The following is a 17,892-nucleotide window of genomic DNA, read 5'->3' on the forward strand; positions in this document are numbered from 1 at the left end:
ATCTTGTACATTGAAATCCTGATCCCCAGTGTGATGGTAAAGCCTTGGGGAGGTGATTAGCTCAGGAGGGTGGGACCCTCACGAGTGGAATTAGTGCCCTTATAAAGGTGATTCCAGGGAGATCTCTAGCCCCGCCACCATGCAAGGACATAGCAGAAGGCACAAGCCACAAACCAGGAAGAGGGATCTCACTCACAACATCATGGTGTTAACTTGACCTTAGACTCCCCAGCCTCCAGAACTGGGAGCAATACATTTCTGTTGTTTATGAGCCACCAGCCTGTGGCTGCTTGTCACCGCAGCCAGAGGACTGGGACAGCTACTCACACTGCACTTCCAGGTACCGCTGGGTCTGCAGGTTTCCGGTGACAGCAGGGTGCTCCACCTGACAGATGACTGGAACCCCGTCATCCTCCTTGTGCACCTTCAGCATCAGTTGACTTGTCACAGTGTACATGTCTGACCACTCCTCCACCTCTGATTTGCCTGGGGGGTGGGGGTGGACAGGAAACATACCAGGAAACCAGAGCTGAGTGAATTTCACTCTTTTCTTAAGTATCCCCCCTCCCTCCGTGTGCCCAACACTACTATTTTAACAAACACACATAATGGAAGTCACTTGGGATACGGGTAATCTGGGGGTACATAACTGGTAAAAAGATAATTTCCTACTTTTCAGCCTCATGGGCAAGTATTTAAGATAAAATCACCTCCACATACCATTCACTATTCATTCATTTATATTTCGGGCTGTGCTGTGTCTTCATTTCTGTGCCCCAGCTCTCTCCAGCTGTGGGGAGCAGGGGCTGCTCTCTCGCTGCGGCGTGTGGGCCTCTCACTGTGGAGCACAGGCTCTAGAGTGCTGACTCAGTAGTCGTGCTGCATGGGCTCAGCTGCCCCACAGCACGTAGGATCTTTCCAGGGACTGACCAGGGATTGAACCAGTGTCCCTTGCATTGCAAGGTGGATTCTTATCCACTGGGCCACCAGGGAAGCCTACTATTCACTGTTTTTATTTAAATACACGCTTCTTCTATCTTAAAAGTCTCCCACGAAAAGGCAGCTGCAAGTTGACATCTAACTGCTCAAGGCATTTGGGAGGAGGAAGAGAGAAGCACCTCTTTTCCCTGACAGCCATCTGAAGGTAACACATCTACTAGGCTGTCATGCAGTTTAACAATTCTAGGACATCATCCACACCCTTAAGTAATTCAACTGGAGTAGAGATATAAACCACCCCCTTCACCCACCCCCATCAGCAACAACTAAGAGGGAAAGCAGCTAAATGGATTGGCATAATTGAAACTGTAATTGAAATGTTTAAACTCGGAGACTTCTGGAAGAACACAACAAAGTGCAGGGGCAGTGGGCAGAGCAAAGTGAGATATAGGCTTCAGGCCAGAAGGGAGCCACGTCCAAGAACACCCAAAACAGGAGGGAGGAGGCTTCCGGATCGGATGAATAGGCCAAGGAGGCCCTTTCCCTGAACTCAGCACTCCCTGGGACAGGGCGCACCATTAACTTTCTTTTAATGTTTTGTACTTATCGGTACACATTTAATGGCTCAGTTCACTTAGACAGAAAAGCAGAGGGGAAATGAGAAACGCCTTCCTTCCAAAAACCATACCTAGGAAATAGGAGATTAAAACAGAGCAAGCTTTTTGAAACTTAAGCCGTTATATATAGATTTTTCTGTTTCTAGATATAGATTTTTATATCCCCTTTCTAAAAGGACTTCTTTTCTTCCTGGTACTCTTTATTTATTTAACAAGCATATAGAGAGCACTATACCTCAGCTTAGACATCAGCTCTGTGTTTTACAAATATCCACTCATTTCATCTTTATAAGAATAACACAAGGTATGTAAACATTAATTACTCCACTGTAGAGGAAACTGAGGCACACAGCAAGCATTTCTGTCAAATGACCAGGCAGGGGTGTTCAGCCCCTGAGTCCTCTGTTCTGGGTACTACTTGCAAGACAGTCTTTCGCAAAGAAAGGAATCAGAATGCAGACATGCATGAGAAACTTCGGATAACAGATGGAAAAATAAAAGGATCAAGAGGGGACTAGCTGTATCCTTCAGCCAATGCAGTGCCTAAGAGGGCAGGTATCCAAGGATCCAGGAATCAGATCTGGATGGCCCAGTGCCGAGGGAGAGACAACGCAAGCGGGGTTAACGGAGCTGCCTCTCTTGCCAGCAGAAAATCAGAACCTTGCAAAAGAACAGGATGCTGACACGGGCAAGTGAGTCACAGATTTCACAAGAACGGCAGTGCCTCCAAGTTTACAGTTAAGGTAAATTCTTGGTCCACTTAGCATAACCACCCTTGCAGGAAAGGAGGTCGTCAAAACAACCAACAGATATTAGAATGCCTTGGTATGCACTATGGCTACAACTGCTATGCATTTTTTTTCCCAATGTACAACACAAGTTTGGGGTCCTGATCTACCTCTGGGTCATAGGGTAAAAGCAAGGCGAACTAAGAGTGCAGACAGGGCCAGTCTGATTTCAGAGGGTAACCCAGTGATTCTAACTGGTCTAGAGAGCTCTGTTGGGTTGGCCAGAAAGTTCGCTCGGATTTTCCCATAACATCTCAATTCATGGAAAATCTCAAATGAACTTTATGGCCAACCCGATAGTTTATGGGTCTGGTTCTCGCCAAGCCTTTGAGTAAGCATCTAGCAACGTTGATGCTTCTTATCACCAAGCATCATATCATCATGAACCCTCAAAACAACAGCATAAGGATATGAATAGAACAATAAAGTGCTGTTACACTCTGGCCTCACACACACTTCGTAACTGATGACAAACCATAGATAGATGAGTACTTTTGTTCTGGGGTGTGTTTTGCGTTTGCTTTTAAGTCCACTCCTTCTGGGACCAAGTGTGGACAGGCTGCCTCAGTCCTGGGCAATTCACATCTCACCTTTGAGCTCCTTGTTCCCTTTGAACCACCGGATGGTCGTGGCTGGTTTGCTGGCCATGGCGGTGCAGTTGACTTCAATCTCCTCACCTTCCACCGCAGTGTCTTTCTGGATATCGATCATCAGATTACGTGGTGGGACTACAAATTAAACATATCCTTTTTAAATCTATTTCTGGGCATATTCTTGTATTCATTAGAAATTAGGACCATTGCTCTTAAGAAAAAGAGATAAATAATAGACATTCTTGCTGGGAATTTAAAACAAACTGCCACTGCAGGGAACAGAAGAAAGACAAAGTCATCATCAAATAAAGTTATGTAAAATTGCTTAAATCAGAATTTGTGTCTAAAGCTATCTGATAAAGTGACGAGTCTTCTACTCCTAAGTTATGCGTGACCAAGCTATAAAATATAGCCACTAGTGAAAGTAGTGAAAGCGTTAGTCCTCAGTCGTGTCTGGCTCTTTGTGACCCCACGGACTGTAGCCCCCCAGGCTCCTCTGTCCATGGAATTCTCCAGGCAAGAATACTGGAGTGAGTAGCCATTCCCTTCTCCAGGGGATCTTCCTGACCCAGGAGTCAAACCCAGGTCTTCAAACCATCTAAGCTACCAGGGAAGCCTCTATAGATACTAGGTTAGTTATCAATCAGTCATTAGAAAATTGACCAGGGGAAGTAGATTAAAAAAATAAGAGGAAACCACACTACTGACATCCTCCTTATCTGGAAGTCTCTGAAAAGAATATTTCTCCTTGAATTCAACCCTTAGATTTCACTCTTCATATGAGCGATTCTGCAGTCAACCAGCAAAGGTCTAAAACAAGGAGTCCCTTAAAAGAATCATTCACCATAGACATCCATAGAAAAACTCTGCCTCATAACCAGTTACATTCAAATAAAATTATTCATAAAATCCAGAATATGATCATGACCTCTGATGGGTGGTGTAGTAATAAAATCCGTTAGCTATGAAGATGCAGTAATATAGGAAATGCCAGTTAATTTGCAATGATTTTCCATATGCTGAAAGCCAAAGCTCCAGATTTTGGAAAACCAAAGGTGAAAAGGATTATTGAGTTTGTGAGTAAATTTCATCTTCAGAATGAAAACCACCCTTCTGTAAGCATATTAAACATATCTGTAATAAAATGATTAGAACAAAATATTGGGGCTTAAAAGGCTGAATGAAGTACGCAGGATGCTGGTGATGATGAAGAGAGCATGTTTTCTTTTCTGAAAGTGAGGTGACAGGGAAGCTTCACATACAGTGCAACCTTACCTTACAACTGAGCTTCTAGAAATAAAAATCAGTGAGAATACTGTATTCAGCAGACTGAATCCAAGAATATGTGCCCTGACCACCATGAATAAGCTAAGAGGGTTCTAAGACTTATGATTAATAAGTTTCTCAACTCCGAAGAGAAACAAGAAATTAAATATGTATAAACATGCCATCCTGATGATCAAGTTGAATAATAAATCTCTGATACAGCTTCAATAAATTATGGGATTAAACCATGTATTTGAGATTTCCAACTGTTCTAGTCCAATGTGAAAATTCTACCCACAGGAAGAATTTTACACTGAATTGAAGCTGTTGAAAATTCCTATAGAGAATGATGGAAAAGGAAAAGGAAAATGATTTGTTGTATATGTCTCTCAGCAAGATAGTTGGGGGGGGTGGGGTGGGGAGCATAACCATCAGAGCAAAAGCAAGCCTCTTCTTTGTTCCCTGTGCAACAGGAAACTAACGCAGATGCTCAACTGGATGTGCTGCTAAAGTGACACTGCCCCAGTGGGTAGTTAAACATGGCAAAGAACGACCCTAGTTTACATTTTAAGAAAAAATAAGCATAAAGAGACACAGGCAAAGATCCGATTTGGAGCTGCATGTCTGCCAGTATTCTGAGACAGAAGGTGAATGGGATGGCTTCAGAAAGTTACTTCTTCAGCGCACTGTAGTCTTCCTAGATGACAGTCGGGCAGGTTATAGATTTTCATTACACGTACCGAGATGGTTGATATGGAGTGCACAAGAGATGCACAGAGAGACTAGATGTGTAGGGCCAACAAATACTACTAGATTCTGAGTGAAGTATAATGGGAATATTGAAAAAAATGGTATTGAGCCAATGTCAGACAAAAAGATTGTCTGAGACTAAAGAAAATAAGGTCTCAGTGAGCTGTGAGGAAGAGAATAAGAGGCTTAGACAAAAAGGGACTAAGTAAGGAGTAAAAGAGTTAGGAATGTCTTCTCAACAAATGTAGGGATGGAAGTCAAACAGTATTAATTCTTTTCAAGGTCCAGGCAGAAATAAAATAGAGGGATGAAAACAATTCCAGTGTGCATGGATAACTTTGGGAAAAACACCTAGACAGTCATTCTGGTCACCTTCCCGAGGGGAGCAGATCCAGGAGCTGTTGAAAGGCTCCAGCAAATATCAACCATGGGGTCTCGATGGCATTAAGGTTCAAACACCTTAATGTGTTTGTCAGGTACTTGTTTCCTCTGTGTTCCTGGGTATCTTCCCGTCATCTTCTTTTCATGATCCTGAAGGCTCCTCCTCACAGGCTCCTTCTAAACGCCACTGACAATTCACCTTCAGCGGTGTTTCTTAGTGAAAGCAGAACTTAATCCTCTCCATCAGCTGGAGATCGGCACAAGGATGAGTGTGTGTTCTTTCCCATTACCAGTAACGTCCAGGGACTCAAAGTAAGGACATGGCGAGGGGCAGGTATAAAGCAGGGCTTCCCTGGTGGCTCAGTGGTAGAGAGTCTGCCTGCCAATGCAGGAGATATGGGTTCAGTCCCTGAGTCAGGAGGATCCCCTAGAGGAGGAAATGACAACCCACTCCAGTATTCTTGCCTGGGAAACCCCATGGACAGAGGAGCCCAGCAGGCTGCAGTTCATGGGGTCACAAAAGGAATCAGACATGACTTAGTGACTAAATTACAACAAAAACATATAAATTAGGCCAGAGGAAAATTTACCAATGTCTCTTAGATTTTGTTTAGGGGCTGAGAGCATGACTGGCAGCAGATAGGTCCTTATCTGGATCACCCATTGTTTAGTATTATCCATGTTAATACTTCCTTGACTGCAGCAGGTACAATCTACAGTTCCCTAACCCTTCCTGGTAATTCCTGTACCAATGCTAGCTGCTTCTGCAGAGTTGACATCATCTTTTCCTTGACAGGTGAGGTAAACATGTGGAAAACTTCAAAAGTATTGGAAAATATGACCAGTGTAGAAAAACAAAGGACTTGTTTATTGTTGAGAAGAACGTCCTGAGAAATGGCTGAATGACTGTTTCCAAGTCTATAAACAGTTTTCTCAAGATTGTGAGCAGTATTTCTGATTTTTACTAAGTTTAGAAGAATAAACAGTCAAGTATAGTAGGGGTTGTTTGGTATACAAGTACAAAATAAAATCCAATAATGTGAATCAGAATGGTTCATTGATATCAGTTATGAAGTTGACTTCTTTCAGATTTTTTTCAAAGCAAGAAAGCGTTAGAAAATATGAGGTGATTTAAGTGCATCTTTTGGGGGAAAAGGTGGTTTGGACAAGAAAATCTTAAAGTTTATTTTGGTCTATTCATTCTCGCCTGTTTTCCCTTTAACTTCATAATGTCTATTCAAATATGAAAGAGGTTAGTAAAGTATAAAAATCCATTTGTAAGGAAAAATGAATTAAAACTGCTACTAACCAGAGAATACACTTATACATGGTACACTAAACAGACACATTTAGTAAAAACTGCAGCCATTAATGAAAATAACCAAAGATATATGTAAGGAGATGCAAATACAAATAAAAGCCACAGAGAGGGAAATACTAGAAAACAGCAGAGAAATGCCGAGGTTCTTCTTAGCTAACCTCAAATCTATGAGTGCCAATTATAAACATTACGCCTACAACATAAAAAAAAAATCAGCAATATCAAGATGAGCCACATTAATTACAACAAAAGAGGAGCCTTAAAGCTGATCAGTACGTGGAATCTCCCTCTAAGACCCTTTAAAATAATTAGATTCTCCTGTTCCTGGAATCTTAAGAGTGAACACTAATCTTAGAAGCACAGGATTGTAATAATATTAGTGATTATTATCAGTAACTATATTAATCATAAAGCAGTATATTCTTTCTCCTGTTCATCTCCTGTTATGAACAGTAGTATGAAGAGAGTCCTACACTACGATGCCTGTGGATTCTCAGGTGGCTCAGTGGTAAAGAATCTGCCTGCCAAACAGGAGACATGGCTTCAGTCCCTGAGTCGGGAGGACACCCTGGAGAAGGAACTGGTGACTCCAGTATTCTTGCCTGGGAAATCCCACTGACAGAGGAGCCTGGTGGGTTACAGTCCATGGAATTCAAAGAGTCAGACATGACTAAGCAACAGCACTAGGATCTGGAGACAGGAACAAACTCATCACAAGTGGAAGGAGTGGATGAATATCCTAAAAGGCACCCAAGTGCGTGTAAAATATCATAGAAGAGTTTTAAGTTTTTACAGGGGTAAGATAATAAACATAATAGTAACTACCAAATCCCCATCTCTATGTCTTATAATTATGCTGAAAGCTTCAAGCAACTAATAAAGATGCATGTACTAAAATGAGCATCTTCAACCGATCAAGAAGTTTGACAGCTGTGTAAGTACATATGGGGTCCTTTTCAGAGAACCACAGATAGAAAGAAGATGATGCTAACAGATCATTCTTCATTCATTATAATATCTGAAAATGCTAAACCTTAGAAGGAAGCTTTGAATACATGAGTATCAGTGCAAATTGTCAGATTTTGGAATATGAAAGACTCAAGCACTGATGATAACAATTTGACTCCATCAAGGAATCCTAGAATAAATTCAATGGAAGGAATATTAAATGAACACATAATGTATGCAAAAGGCGCATCTACCAGTATTACGTTCAAGTACCTTTAAGGTAATGCTTCTATACAATACAAGCAAGAAATCTATTACTTCTAGAATAAGCAGACCTCCAAAAGAATTACAGACATAATGCCTCTCAAAAGTCTAGTGCTGGGTGTATTCAGTCCAACTGGACCGATCCAGTGGGTCTGAGAACAAATGTACCAAGTACTGAAAACTGACAGGCAGGACCTGCTTGCCAAACACCAGATACACTCCTGCAAACAAAATAAGTCACCTTCAGAGGGAAAACTTGAAAGAGCAACATTCAGGATTTTATTGAAAACAACCTAGACTAGAAGACCCAGAGGCTATGAGCCAGAAGAGCAAGGTCTGTTTCAAACTAAAATTCTTGATTCCCACCATGTGCTTTGTCCTGGGCAAGATGGCTAACATCTATTGCTATCTCTTTCTTTGAATAAAGACATTCACACTTAAAGGTATATGAAACAAAACATTCTGAAAATTCGAAATGCCTTAAGTATATTCCATCTAGTTTTCTTTTGTGGGCATGCCACAGACAATGGTGGGTCAAAGGGAATATGGTCAATTTGAAGGTTAGGCAGCTAATGACTTACTCCAATAATCAAACAAAGACATCTACTGAAAACCTTTGGTGCATCTGCCAAATACCAAAAGTATTGTTGTCCCAGCCAAACCTTCCACACTTACTATTTCTGTCTGTCTAAAAGGGATTAAAGGTGCAATTAGAGATAAATATATATACACCATCAAACACAGACCACAGAGGAAGCAGAATGGCTGGACGTAAAACACAACTTTCTAAAATTAGTGTTCCTCTTATCAATAACATATATGTAAGCATTAGGGATACGTCTTAGTTCAATGAATTAGAGAAATGCTCCCTATTACAGCTGTGTTTAAATAAAGCAATGAGGCAGCAGCTGAATACGTACGTCCATAAATACATATATGTTCACACACACTAAGCAAAAACGTCCTTCATATTTATCTTCCCCCTTAAATCTTCATATCATTACACTGAAAAGCTGCAGTCTGCTGCCTCAAATAGACTTTGATTCATCATCTTCCCAAAGGTGTAAATCAGAGATCTTGTCTCTTGTTATATGTACGTCCTTGAAAACTCAGTTTCAAAAACAGCTGGTGTTATGTACTGGAGCATATATTTGTCTAAAAGGTGACTAATTCAGACCACCTTTACCACAGGAATATCTGCTCATTCTGTCAAAACACACACATGGAAACCTGGCCACCAGGGTTCTGCTGAAAGTCACAACCTACTGATCATACATGAAGATGGGGTCCCCAGTCCCAGGGCCGTGGACTGGTTATGTCCCGTCAGAGCAGTGGCAGCATTAGATTAGAAATAAAGTGCAAGAGCTTCTAGGGAGAGAAGGCTCCCTAAAGTGCACGATAAATGCAGTGTGCTTGAATCATCCCCAAATCATCCCCCTCCACCCTCAGTTCATGGAAAAATTGTCTTCTACGAAATCAGTCCCTGGTGCCAAAAAGGCTGGGGACCACTGAATGAAGACGCTCAACTTATTAGGGGAAGAAGTGTACCCGACAGCCAGTCCACAGTCCTTGCTTAGTTTCAGCCTTCTCTCCCTAGAAGCTCTTCATTCTTTTATGTCCAATGGTTGCAATTTGTGGCAAAGTATGTGTTCATGGGGTATGATTTTTATAGCATCATCTTGAGTATGAGCAATAAACAAGGCAATAAGTCAAGCCGAAGAAAAGGGGATCAACAATATTAAACGAGATGTAACTCAGAAGGAAAAATCATTAAGCGGATTTCATCACAGAGCTCTGCCACAGGGTGCAGATGGAGGAGCCCATCACCCCCTCTTCTGCACAGGAGGAAAAAAAAATCCTGGAAGTTAGAAGCAATGACATTGCATGTGGTGAGTGATTCATTTGAGGGCTCTAAATTCTCTTGATCTTTGCTTCTGAAGCTTGAGGGTTGAAACCCAAGAGCAGGTGGAATCTACAAAGCCTGCTGATTGCCATTCCTTAGAGTGTTTGGTAAAATAGGCTATTTTTAAAATTCAGCAAGATGGGCGGTGAGTCTTCCTAAAACTGTAACATTTACCATTAACCTTTTCCTAGCTGCTGGAAGCCACCTGGCAGTAAGTGCTACTCCTCTCATCTCCTAGGACAAGCCCTGATGCATTCCTTACCCAGGACTGTGATTGTGGTGTAACTTTCCTGCGGGGGGTCAGTGTAGAGCTGGCAGAAGTATCTTCCTTCATCAGAAATGGAGACATTTGTCAGCGACACTTTCAGTTCACTGCTCGAAAAATTCAGCAGCTGGAACCTGCTGTCCTTCAGAGCTGGGAAGCAAAACACAGAGTTAGTGAATGTGAGAAAGACGACCGTCTATTTGCCTTCCGGAGGGGAGGAACAAGCCAGGGGACTAGAAAGCCAGCTACAGAGTAGACACACGGATTAAGTCGCTCTGCACCTGGTGGGTACTGCTTTGTCCTTCTTGAGTTCCTATTTAGGGCTTCTGCACTGTCTGCATGTAGCAAACGCCCCTGCTGGAAAAGGAAACTCACACACGTGGGTGTGTGTTTCTGTACACACACACACACACATACACTCTCTTGTACACACATCTCTTGCTGTCAGTTTTGAGCGCTTATTCATAAATTGTTTCGAATCTTCTATCAGAGATAGGCAGAATGAAAACAGGAAGAAAGAGCAGGTCAGGTGGGCCCTTTAGACACTGAAATTTCAGGGAGTAGAACCCACGGGCTTTTAAATTGTCTCTAAAAATCTGAGGCCTTAAAAGAAATAGAGGTCCTAATGTTATGAGAGAAAAATTTAAAAAAATCATTAGTAATTTCAAAAGCAAAATGAAAATCATTAAAAAAAAACTTTATAGCAAAACAATCCAATTTAACCGGGATGCATCTTTGCGTTTGATGTGATTTGAGGCAGAGCTGCTAAACGTCTGTGACCTGGGGCTCAGGGGGCCCTGAGCTCTGACCCTGTTTTTATCCGTATTCAGCTTCACAGTATGAAACCGATTAGGCATAAAGTAGGACTTCAGAGTCATCACAAAAATAACCTATGTGGGCTTTTTACTGATTTCTAACATTCATTTAAAATCCTTTTATTAATTTGATAAAGGTTAGATCAGTATATCCTAATGACAAAAACTCATTCTCAGAATGAGAAGCTGGCTTCTCTCCTCTTACTCTCCTTCATCCCCTTAATGTTCCTTAGGTTTGTCGACTCTTTCCACAGGTCATGAATGTTCTGAGGCGTCAGGGAAAGTGGAGAAAAGCAGGTAGGAAGCGACATGTCCAACCTCGCTTTGTAGGTGGCAGTGCCCTCAACAGCAATCTTTCGGAAGACCTGACTCTTGCTCTTGCCAAGCCCTGGCACCCATGTGAGCCACTGCCACAGTATACAATTAAGTTTCGATTATTGGCTTTCGTGGTCTTACATTTGGAAGGGTTTCAGCACATGGGCACCTCCATCTTCCACAGGCTAAGATGACAGGAGATTTGGTTTTGTCTTTATGGGCACAGATTGCCTTGAAAACTTCAATCTTCACACCAAACAGATTACCTTTGAGAATGCTATATTTTCCTTGCTTAACCCGATTTGAGTTGTTTGTGTCAGCTAAGTATTTGGGACTCAATTGCAATTCACCTTGAATTACTACAATCAATTCCTATTGCAAAGGAAGACTGCCTTACTTTTAAAAAGGACCATTCAAGGTTTCTATTAAGTAGGAAGATTATGATTGCATGTCTCTTCTTCCCTCTGAAGAACTGATTAAACTTTAAGCATCTAACATTAAATTAAAAAAAAAAAAAGAAGGCCTTCGCAATCTCTTTATCAAGACAACATGTAGGAAAAAAAATTGTCATCTAATGCTATAGAGATAGAAACTTACGCCGGAAGTCCCTGAAATAAATGGTCTGTCTATTGGGATTCAGTAGTTGAATAACAGAGTCGTCACTCTTATTGACTTGGCAGCTGATGGTTGCAACTTCTCCTTCAATCACTGTCACGTCTTTTGTAAACAAATTCTGTCCATCACCTTTAAAAAAAGGAGAAAAACAAATTCTATCAATTAAAACTTAGTTAATAGAATCAATTAAAATTAGAAACAAAAAGCAAATTAGAAAATAAACACAATGGGAATCTCCTAGTGGTCCAGTGATTAGGACTTCATGCTTTCACTGCCAAAGGCTTGGGTTCAATCCCTGGTCAGGGAACCAAGATCCTGCAAGCCGCATGACCCAAATAGAGGATAGACATAAACAGCAACATTTGCCAAGGCTTGCACACCTTTCTCCATAGTCCACAAAATGAGTCTATTAAGCTGAGATAGATCTAGGGGCAAAATGTGATGAAGCCTGGAATCAATGTGCTCCCAGAAGTTATGATGCCCATGCTCCAGCCTCTGGTGTCTTTACTTGCGGCGTGTATGCGGGAGAGGTAAGGAAAGCAGAATACTGGCTGTCATGAGGGACGGCAGCTCTCACAAAGGGAGTAAGGGAAATACACAGATATCAGCCTTCCTTATCTGAGAGTTGGGCATCTGTAAATCAACCAAGCACAGATAGAAAATACTAAAGAAAACAAAAAATTCCAGAAAGTTCTCCAAAGCAAAACTTGACTTTACAACACGCCAGCAACTATTTATATAGTACTTACATGAAAATCCCATGGACAGAGGAGCTTGGTGGGCTACAGTCCATGGGGTCGCAAAGAGTCGGACACGACTGAGCGACTGACTTCACTTTCACTTTCACTACCTGTATTTACCACTATTTACATAACATTTGCATTGCACTGGGTATTGTAAGTCACCAAGAGATGACTTAAAGTAAACATTTCAAAGGACTTGAGCATCCTGAGATTCTGGTGTCTATGGTGAACCTGGAACCAATCCCCGTGGATATGAAGGAATGACTGTACTCAACCTCCTCATATCCTTTAGCTATTTGGTCACCTCACAGAAAACTCAAGGGGCCGCTTAATATAAGTAGGAGGGAGGGCTCAGTGAACAATCTCACCTTGTTAGTGGATGTCAAGATTCTCGGAATATAGGCTGTTATGCATTGTGTAGGGGTGGAGAACTGACTGTGACTCTTTGGAATCTCAATAAAATCCTAGGAAGGCTTACAGTTCAGTTTGTTATGCTGTTCTTCATGACTCACCCAAACCCCCAGGTGATCCTGAAACACGTCCTCTCTATAGACTACACTCTTGCAGCCAGTTAGAAAATCTCTTTGTTGTTGTTCAGTGGCTAAGTTGTATGCAACTCAAGTCGTATGCAACTCTTGGCAACCCCATGGTTTCTAGCCTGCAAGGATCCTCTGTCATGGAATTTTCCAGGCAACTGGAAAATGCTGGAGTGGGTTGCCATTTCCTACTCCAGGAGATCTTCCCGACTCACAGATCGAACCCGTGTCTTTTGTGTAACCTGCATTGGCAGGTGGATTCTTTACCACCTGGGAAACGCCAGAAAATTTCCTAAAGTCTAGGCTTTTAGTCCACTGATACCTGGATTATCTCCAGATCTGCTCTAGTTTGTTGCTTCTAAGACAAGTGAAGCAGCCAGGGCACCTCAGAAATGTCCTAAATGACCCACAGCACAGGTAGGAGGAGAGGAGACTTCAAAAGCAAAGGATGAAATAATGTTGAATGTCCAATTCTGCACCTGGCATAGCAGGGGATACAGAAGTACATGACATTGTCCTAGCCTGTCAGAAGCTGCAGTATTGGTGAAAACTGATCTCTAATCCCCACTTACAGAAGAAAAGGTAGGTACAGGCAATACGTATGATGGCCAATCAGGAAGGGGACTGGAGAGATTGCTTTTCAGCTGTAAGATCTTAGGTAAACTATTTCAAGTCCCTGAGACAGTGTCTCATCTGCAAAATGGGGACAGCAATGAAAAGCTATCTCACGGGGCTGCTGGGAGGATTAAGAAAGATAATAAATGAAAAGCATTTGGCCCTGTGTCTGGCTTCTCATAAAACTGAATAAATGGGAGCTGTTATCATCACCATCATCCCTTCTCTAGATGTCAGATTCCAACTAAGCAACTATATGTGTTGGGAGTGGCGTGAATACAAGAATGAAAGCTCACGATCCCTGCACTCAAGGAGCTCTCTAGGTAATTATATATCAACTCAGGGCGGCTTATTCACTCTAAAAAAAACTTTGTCACATTAAGAAACAAAGGTCAAAGATAAATACTATTCTAAAAAAAAAAAAGTGAGACCGCATAAACAGAGGTGCAATTAGAGTAAACGGAGGATTTCCACCTGCTATCATATTTCTGCTGAAGGATCCTTTTTTGGCAGGACACAGTGGGGAAGTATGAGAAAGGGTGTCTCAGATGGCTTTAAGCCAAATCCAACTAGAAATAGACTGGCCCCTGGGAGAGGATTAGAAAAGAGGAAACTAGAGGGATAAGGGGGAAAAAAATTATTAGAGCCACAGATAAACAAAAATTCCTGATGCCTGAGGAGCAAACCAAAATGAAACCCAACCTTGAGGCCTCTGATCCAGAGAATTAACCTGGGTGTGAGAACGAGGCCCACAGGGCTTGTAGCAAGTAAAAAGGTAAACTTTCCCCAGCTTGATCCAGCAGTGAAGGCTTAGTGGGCTGAAGAGTGTGAGAGAATAACAACAGAGAGGAAGAGTGATCAGAGGTAAAGGAGAGACGCTTATTTTTTCCTCCATGTATTACTGTGACAAACACAGAACTTAGAACCCGGCTGGAGGGAGCAGCTTAGTCCCAGATCTGAGAACAGAACAAGGGACAGGGAATTCCTGCCAATCCCGCGTGCTTTTCATGGTGGTTTCGCTGGCCCTTGAGAAGGTCTGTACAGAAAGGACGATACCCTATTTCCTCTGGTAACCCAATCTAGGACAAAAATTAAGGAAGCATTAAACTGCACGATTCCAGTGCTATGCGGTGTCAAGTCATGGGACTTGCCTTGAGATCAGAACGCCAAACTGCTCCGCTGGATTGTGGAGATTTCTTCTACCGCAAGGAAGTTTATTAGCAACAAATAAGAATCCTCAGCTTATAAAAGGAACACATGGAAAGGCTATCCAGCAAAAGGCCTTAATCCCTTCGGCCTTATAGATCCTGACTACATCATGCAGGAGGTTTTTCCAGGTGGCTCAGCGGTAAAGAACCCACCTGCCAATGTAGGAGGCGCCCTCGATCCCTGGGTTGGGAAGATCCCCTGGAGTAGGAAATGGCCCACTCCAGTATTCTTGCCTGGAAAATTCCATGGACAGAGGAGCCTGGTGGGCTACAGCCCATGGGGTTGCAAAAAGTCAGACACACACACACACACACCATTGCAGATACTAGGACGTGAAGCCAACTGCAATTCAGCTATGCTCTAAGGGGATGGTTTCTGCGGAAACAACTATCCACTCTAATTTCAGTCTTTACTCAGAACCCTAGTATGTTTGGTCTGTATTCATAGTGAGGTTATGAAACATCTGCAAAGAAGATGGGAGCAGAGGAGTGACCGTGATTTTGTATTTTAAGCATGATAAGTATTACAACAGAACCAGAGGAGTTTTCGTTTCTTTGTTCATTTCTTAAAAAGTCTCAACATTCTTATTTATTACTTACAATTAAGTAATGTAAGATCAGATCCCTCTTATGTGTCATTACTGAATAAATCATTCAGGTAAAATTTTTGCCGTCTGCAAATGTTTGCCCTTGCTGTGCTCTGGCACATAACATGCTCTGCAAATCCATGGCGGTATCATCATCATTACTGTATTTTTTTTTTTTTATGAAATTGCTAAGGCCAACCTAAAGTCCACTGTCTCAGAAAATGATAGTTCCTAGCTATGTTAACATGGTTATAATACTAATGCTAAAAAATTCTAAGTGCTGAAAGATATCAAAGTGCCTTGATGGATGGTGGTGGCCCAAGGGTATCGGTCTGTAAAAATCACCAATAAATTATACGGGTCAGTTGGACAGTAGTTATATTAAACAGAGCTCCATACGTGGAGCATCAGAAGATGGCTGCAATGGAATAACAATGACCTATTTATTGGAGGCAAAGGAAGTGAATGACAGTGATGAAAATACGATATGTATGTCAGTCCTCTTAACCGCCTGAAGCCTTTATGTAAAAATAATTTCTGCTCACATCCTCAAATATTTCTTCCAAACAGAAGGATGTACTGTGACTCGATAAATTTCCCCTTGACATAGATATCATGACAATTAGGTTGTTACAAAACACAATTTGATGTGTAGCAGAAGGATACCAACAGGCAACTCTAGTGCCTTTCTTAAATAATGCATTTTAAAAACCTTTCTGATTTTCTAAAACTCAATTAGCAGATATACTGTCAAGGTAGAAAATAGCACATGTTCTGGGCAAAAGAAATCAAGGAGGCTTCAAGCATGTACGATATAACCATAGCCATTAAATAAAGCTGTTAGCAGCAAGGTAATTTATTTTAAGGGTGGAACAATGTCTGATATGTACAGACATTTTTGACTGCTAACTGGTATATGTGGGTGAGGTTTAAGAGACAGAACCAAACTAGGTTTTAATTTATACCAGCAACTGAATTCCCTCTAACATGCCTACCTGCCCCACAAATTCTAAAAACAAAACTTCAGCATTAGAGAGGCCCATTCACTCACAAGCAAGTCTCCCATAGTCCTCTAGAAGTTGCCAAGATATTCATGACAAGAATGAAAAAGCATCTTATCTAAAGCAGAAAAAGAGCTAAAATTTATTCTGATGATCACTAAAGACCTTTTCAGCTGAGATGGTTCAGGCTGGAGTGGATGCAGTGGACTCATAAATCTCCCATTAATTCAATCATCAATTGACTTAACTCCTGGATTCTTTCCTGAAACCTCATTTAGTTACAAACACTATGTAAATGGCATCACAGAGAACACTAGCCTGGGTTGGAATCTATTGCACCAACAAGAGAACTGCCTGAACTGGGGGATGACGCAAATCTTCAAACAAGGAGCTGAAAGGAGAGATGGCATTCTCAGGCACAGGGATGTGGGGGAAGGAAACCTAAGTTGGTCTGATGCTAGGCGCTTTCTTAGTGGCTTTGAATGTGTTTTCTTCTCAAACTCCTGGAGTTTCCAGTATCCCCACTTAAAGGACCTGAGACACGAAGAAGCTGAAATAAGCTGTCTAATGTGATGAAGGTAAGTGGCCGAGCTGGTGTCAGAATCCAGTTCTGCCAGTTTCTCCAGCCCATACAGCTTGTACTTTTCAACCAGCCAACCGCAAGGTCTGTTGCCAAGGTTCTACTGGCTCTGCCTTGGAAAATTTACTTGTTTTTAAAGAGGGTGATTTCCCTATGAGCAACTTCTCATTTTTTTTTTAATTTCGATAATTTATCCAGAACACAATTACACACTTCAAGATGAGAGAGAATCTGTCCTGAATGTAAAACACCGTGTTTACTACCGCTTCCTTCTTTCAGCACTCGGCACACTTTGCCCCTGGAGAACGCTTTTATTACCACTGCATGGCCCACATTTGCCGGCACCGAGAGCTCTGGCCTCCGCCGCCTGGCTGTTAATAAATAAAGCACTTCATTTACACCGGGGGAGTCTCTCCAGTCAAGTCTATAATAAAAGGGCAAGTCACAGTTAGAACAGGATTCAGCCTATACTATAGCAACTATGTAAACTCTTACTGACTTCAAGGAGCACCAATGACTCTTCACTGTGAACAGTTTGCCCAGAGAAAGAGCAAATAAAGTCCCTTGACCTATTCCTTTAGTAGCAAAATCATATTAGGGAACCTTTTTTTTTTTCACCCTCTGCTGTATGGAAGACTGAACCTAACATTAAATCAGCACAGTCAGGTTGTCTGCATAGACAAAAGTGAAACCAATAGTACAGGCTGTCCAAAAAAAACCCAACCAAACAAAAAAACCATTTTACTAAGGATCATGGTAGTTACTAATTTAAAAAAGCCACCAGAGTTCTTGAAATTTCACACCAATTCCAGGTTTGGGATTATCAATTCTTTCCCTTTAAG

At 41.8% G+C, this 17,892-nt stretch overlaps 1 protein-coding gene across 6 annotated transcripts in view; it reads right to left on the reverse strand.

Moving 5' to 3' along the window:
* CADM1 (cell adhesion molecule 1) overlaps positions 1 to 17,892 on the reverse strand; it is a 358,479-nt gene that overhangs the window by 56,615 nt on the left and 283,972 nt on the right. For all 6 annotated transcript variants that reach the window (XM_060399309.1, XM_012095485.4, XM_012095484.4 and 3 more), the window contains exons 2-5: positions 11,763 to 11,909; positions 10,033 to 10,185; positions 2,935 to 3,072; positions 328 to 486 (exon numbers count right to left, since the gene is read on the reverse strand). In XM_060399309.1, coding sequence (XP_060255292.1) covers positions 328 to 486; positions 2,935 to 3,072; positions 10,033 to 10,185; positions 11,763 to 11,909 — 597 coding nt within the window. The remainder of the gene's footprint in view (positions 1 to 327; positions 487 to 2,934; positions 3,073 to 10,032; positions 10,186 to 11,762; positions 11,910 to 17,892) is intronic.

This window comes from Ovis aries, chromosome 15 (assembly GCF_016772045.2).
Source record: "Ovis aries strain OAR_USU_Benz2616 breed Rambouillet chromosome 15, ARS-UI_Ramb_v3.0, whole genome shotgun sequence".
Taxonomy (NCBI): domain Eukaryota; kingdom Metazoa; phylum Chordata; class Mammalia; order Artiodactyla; family Bovidae; genus Ovis; species Ovis aries.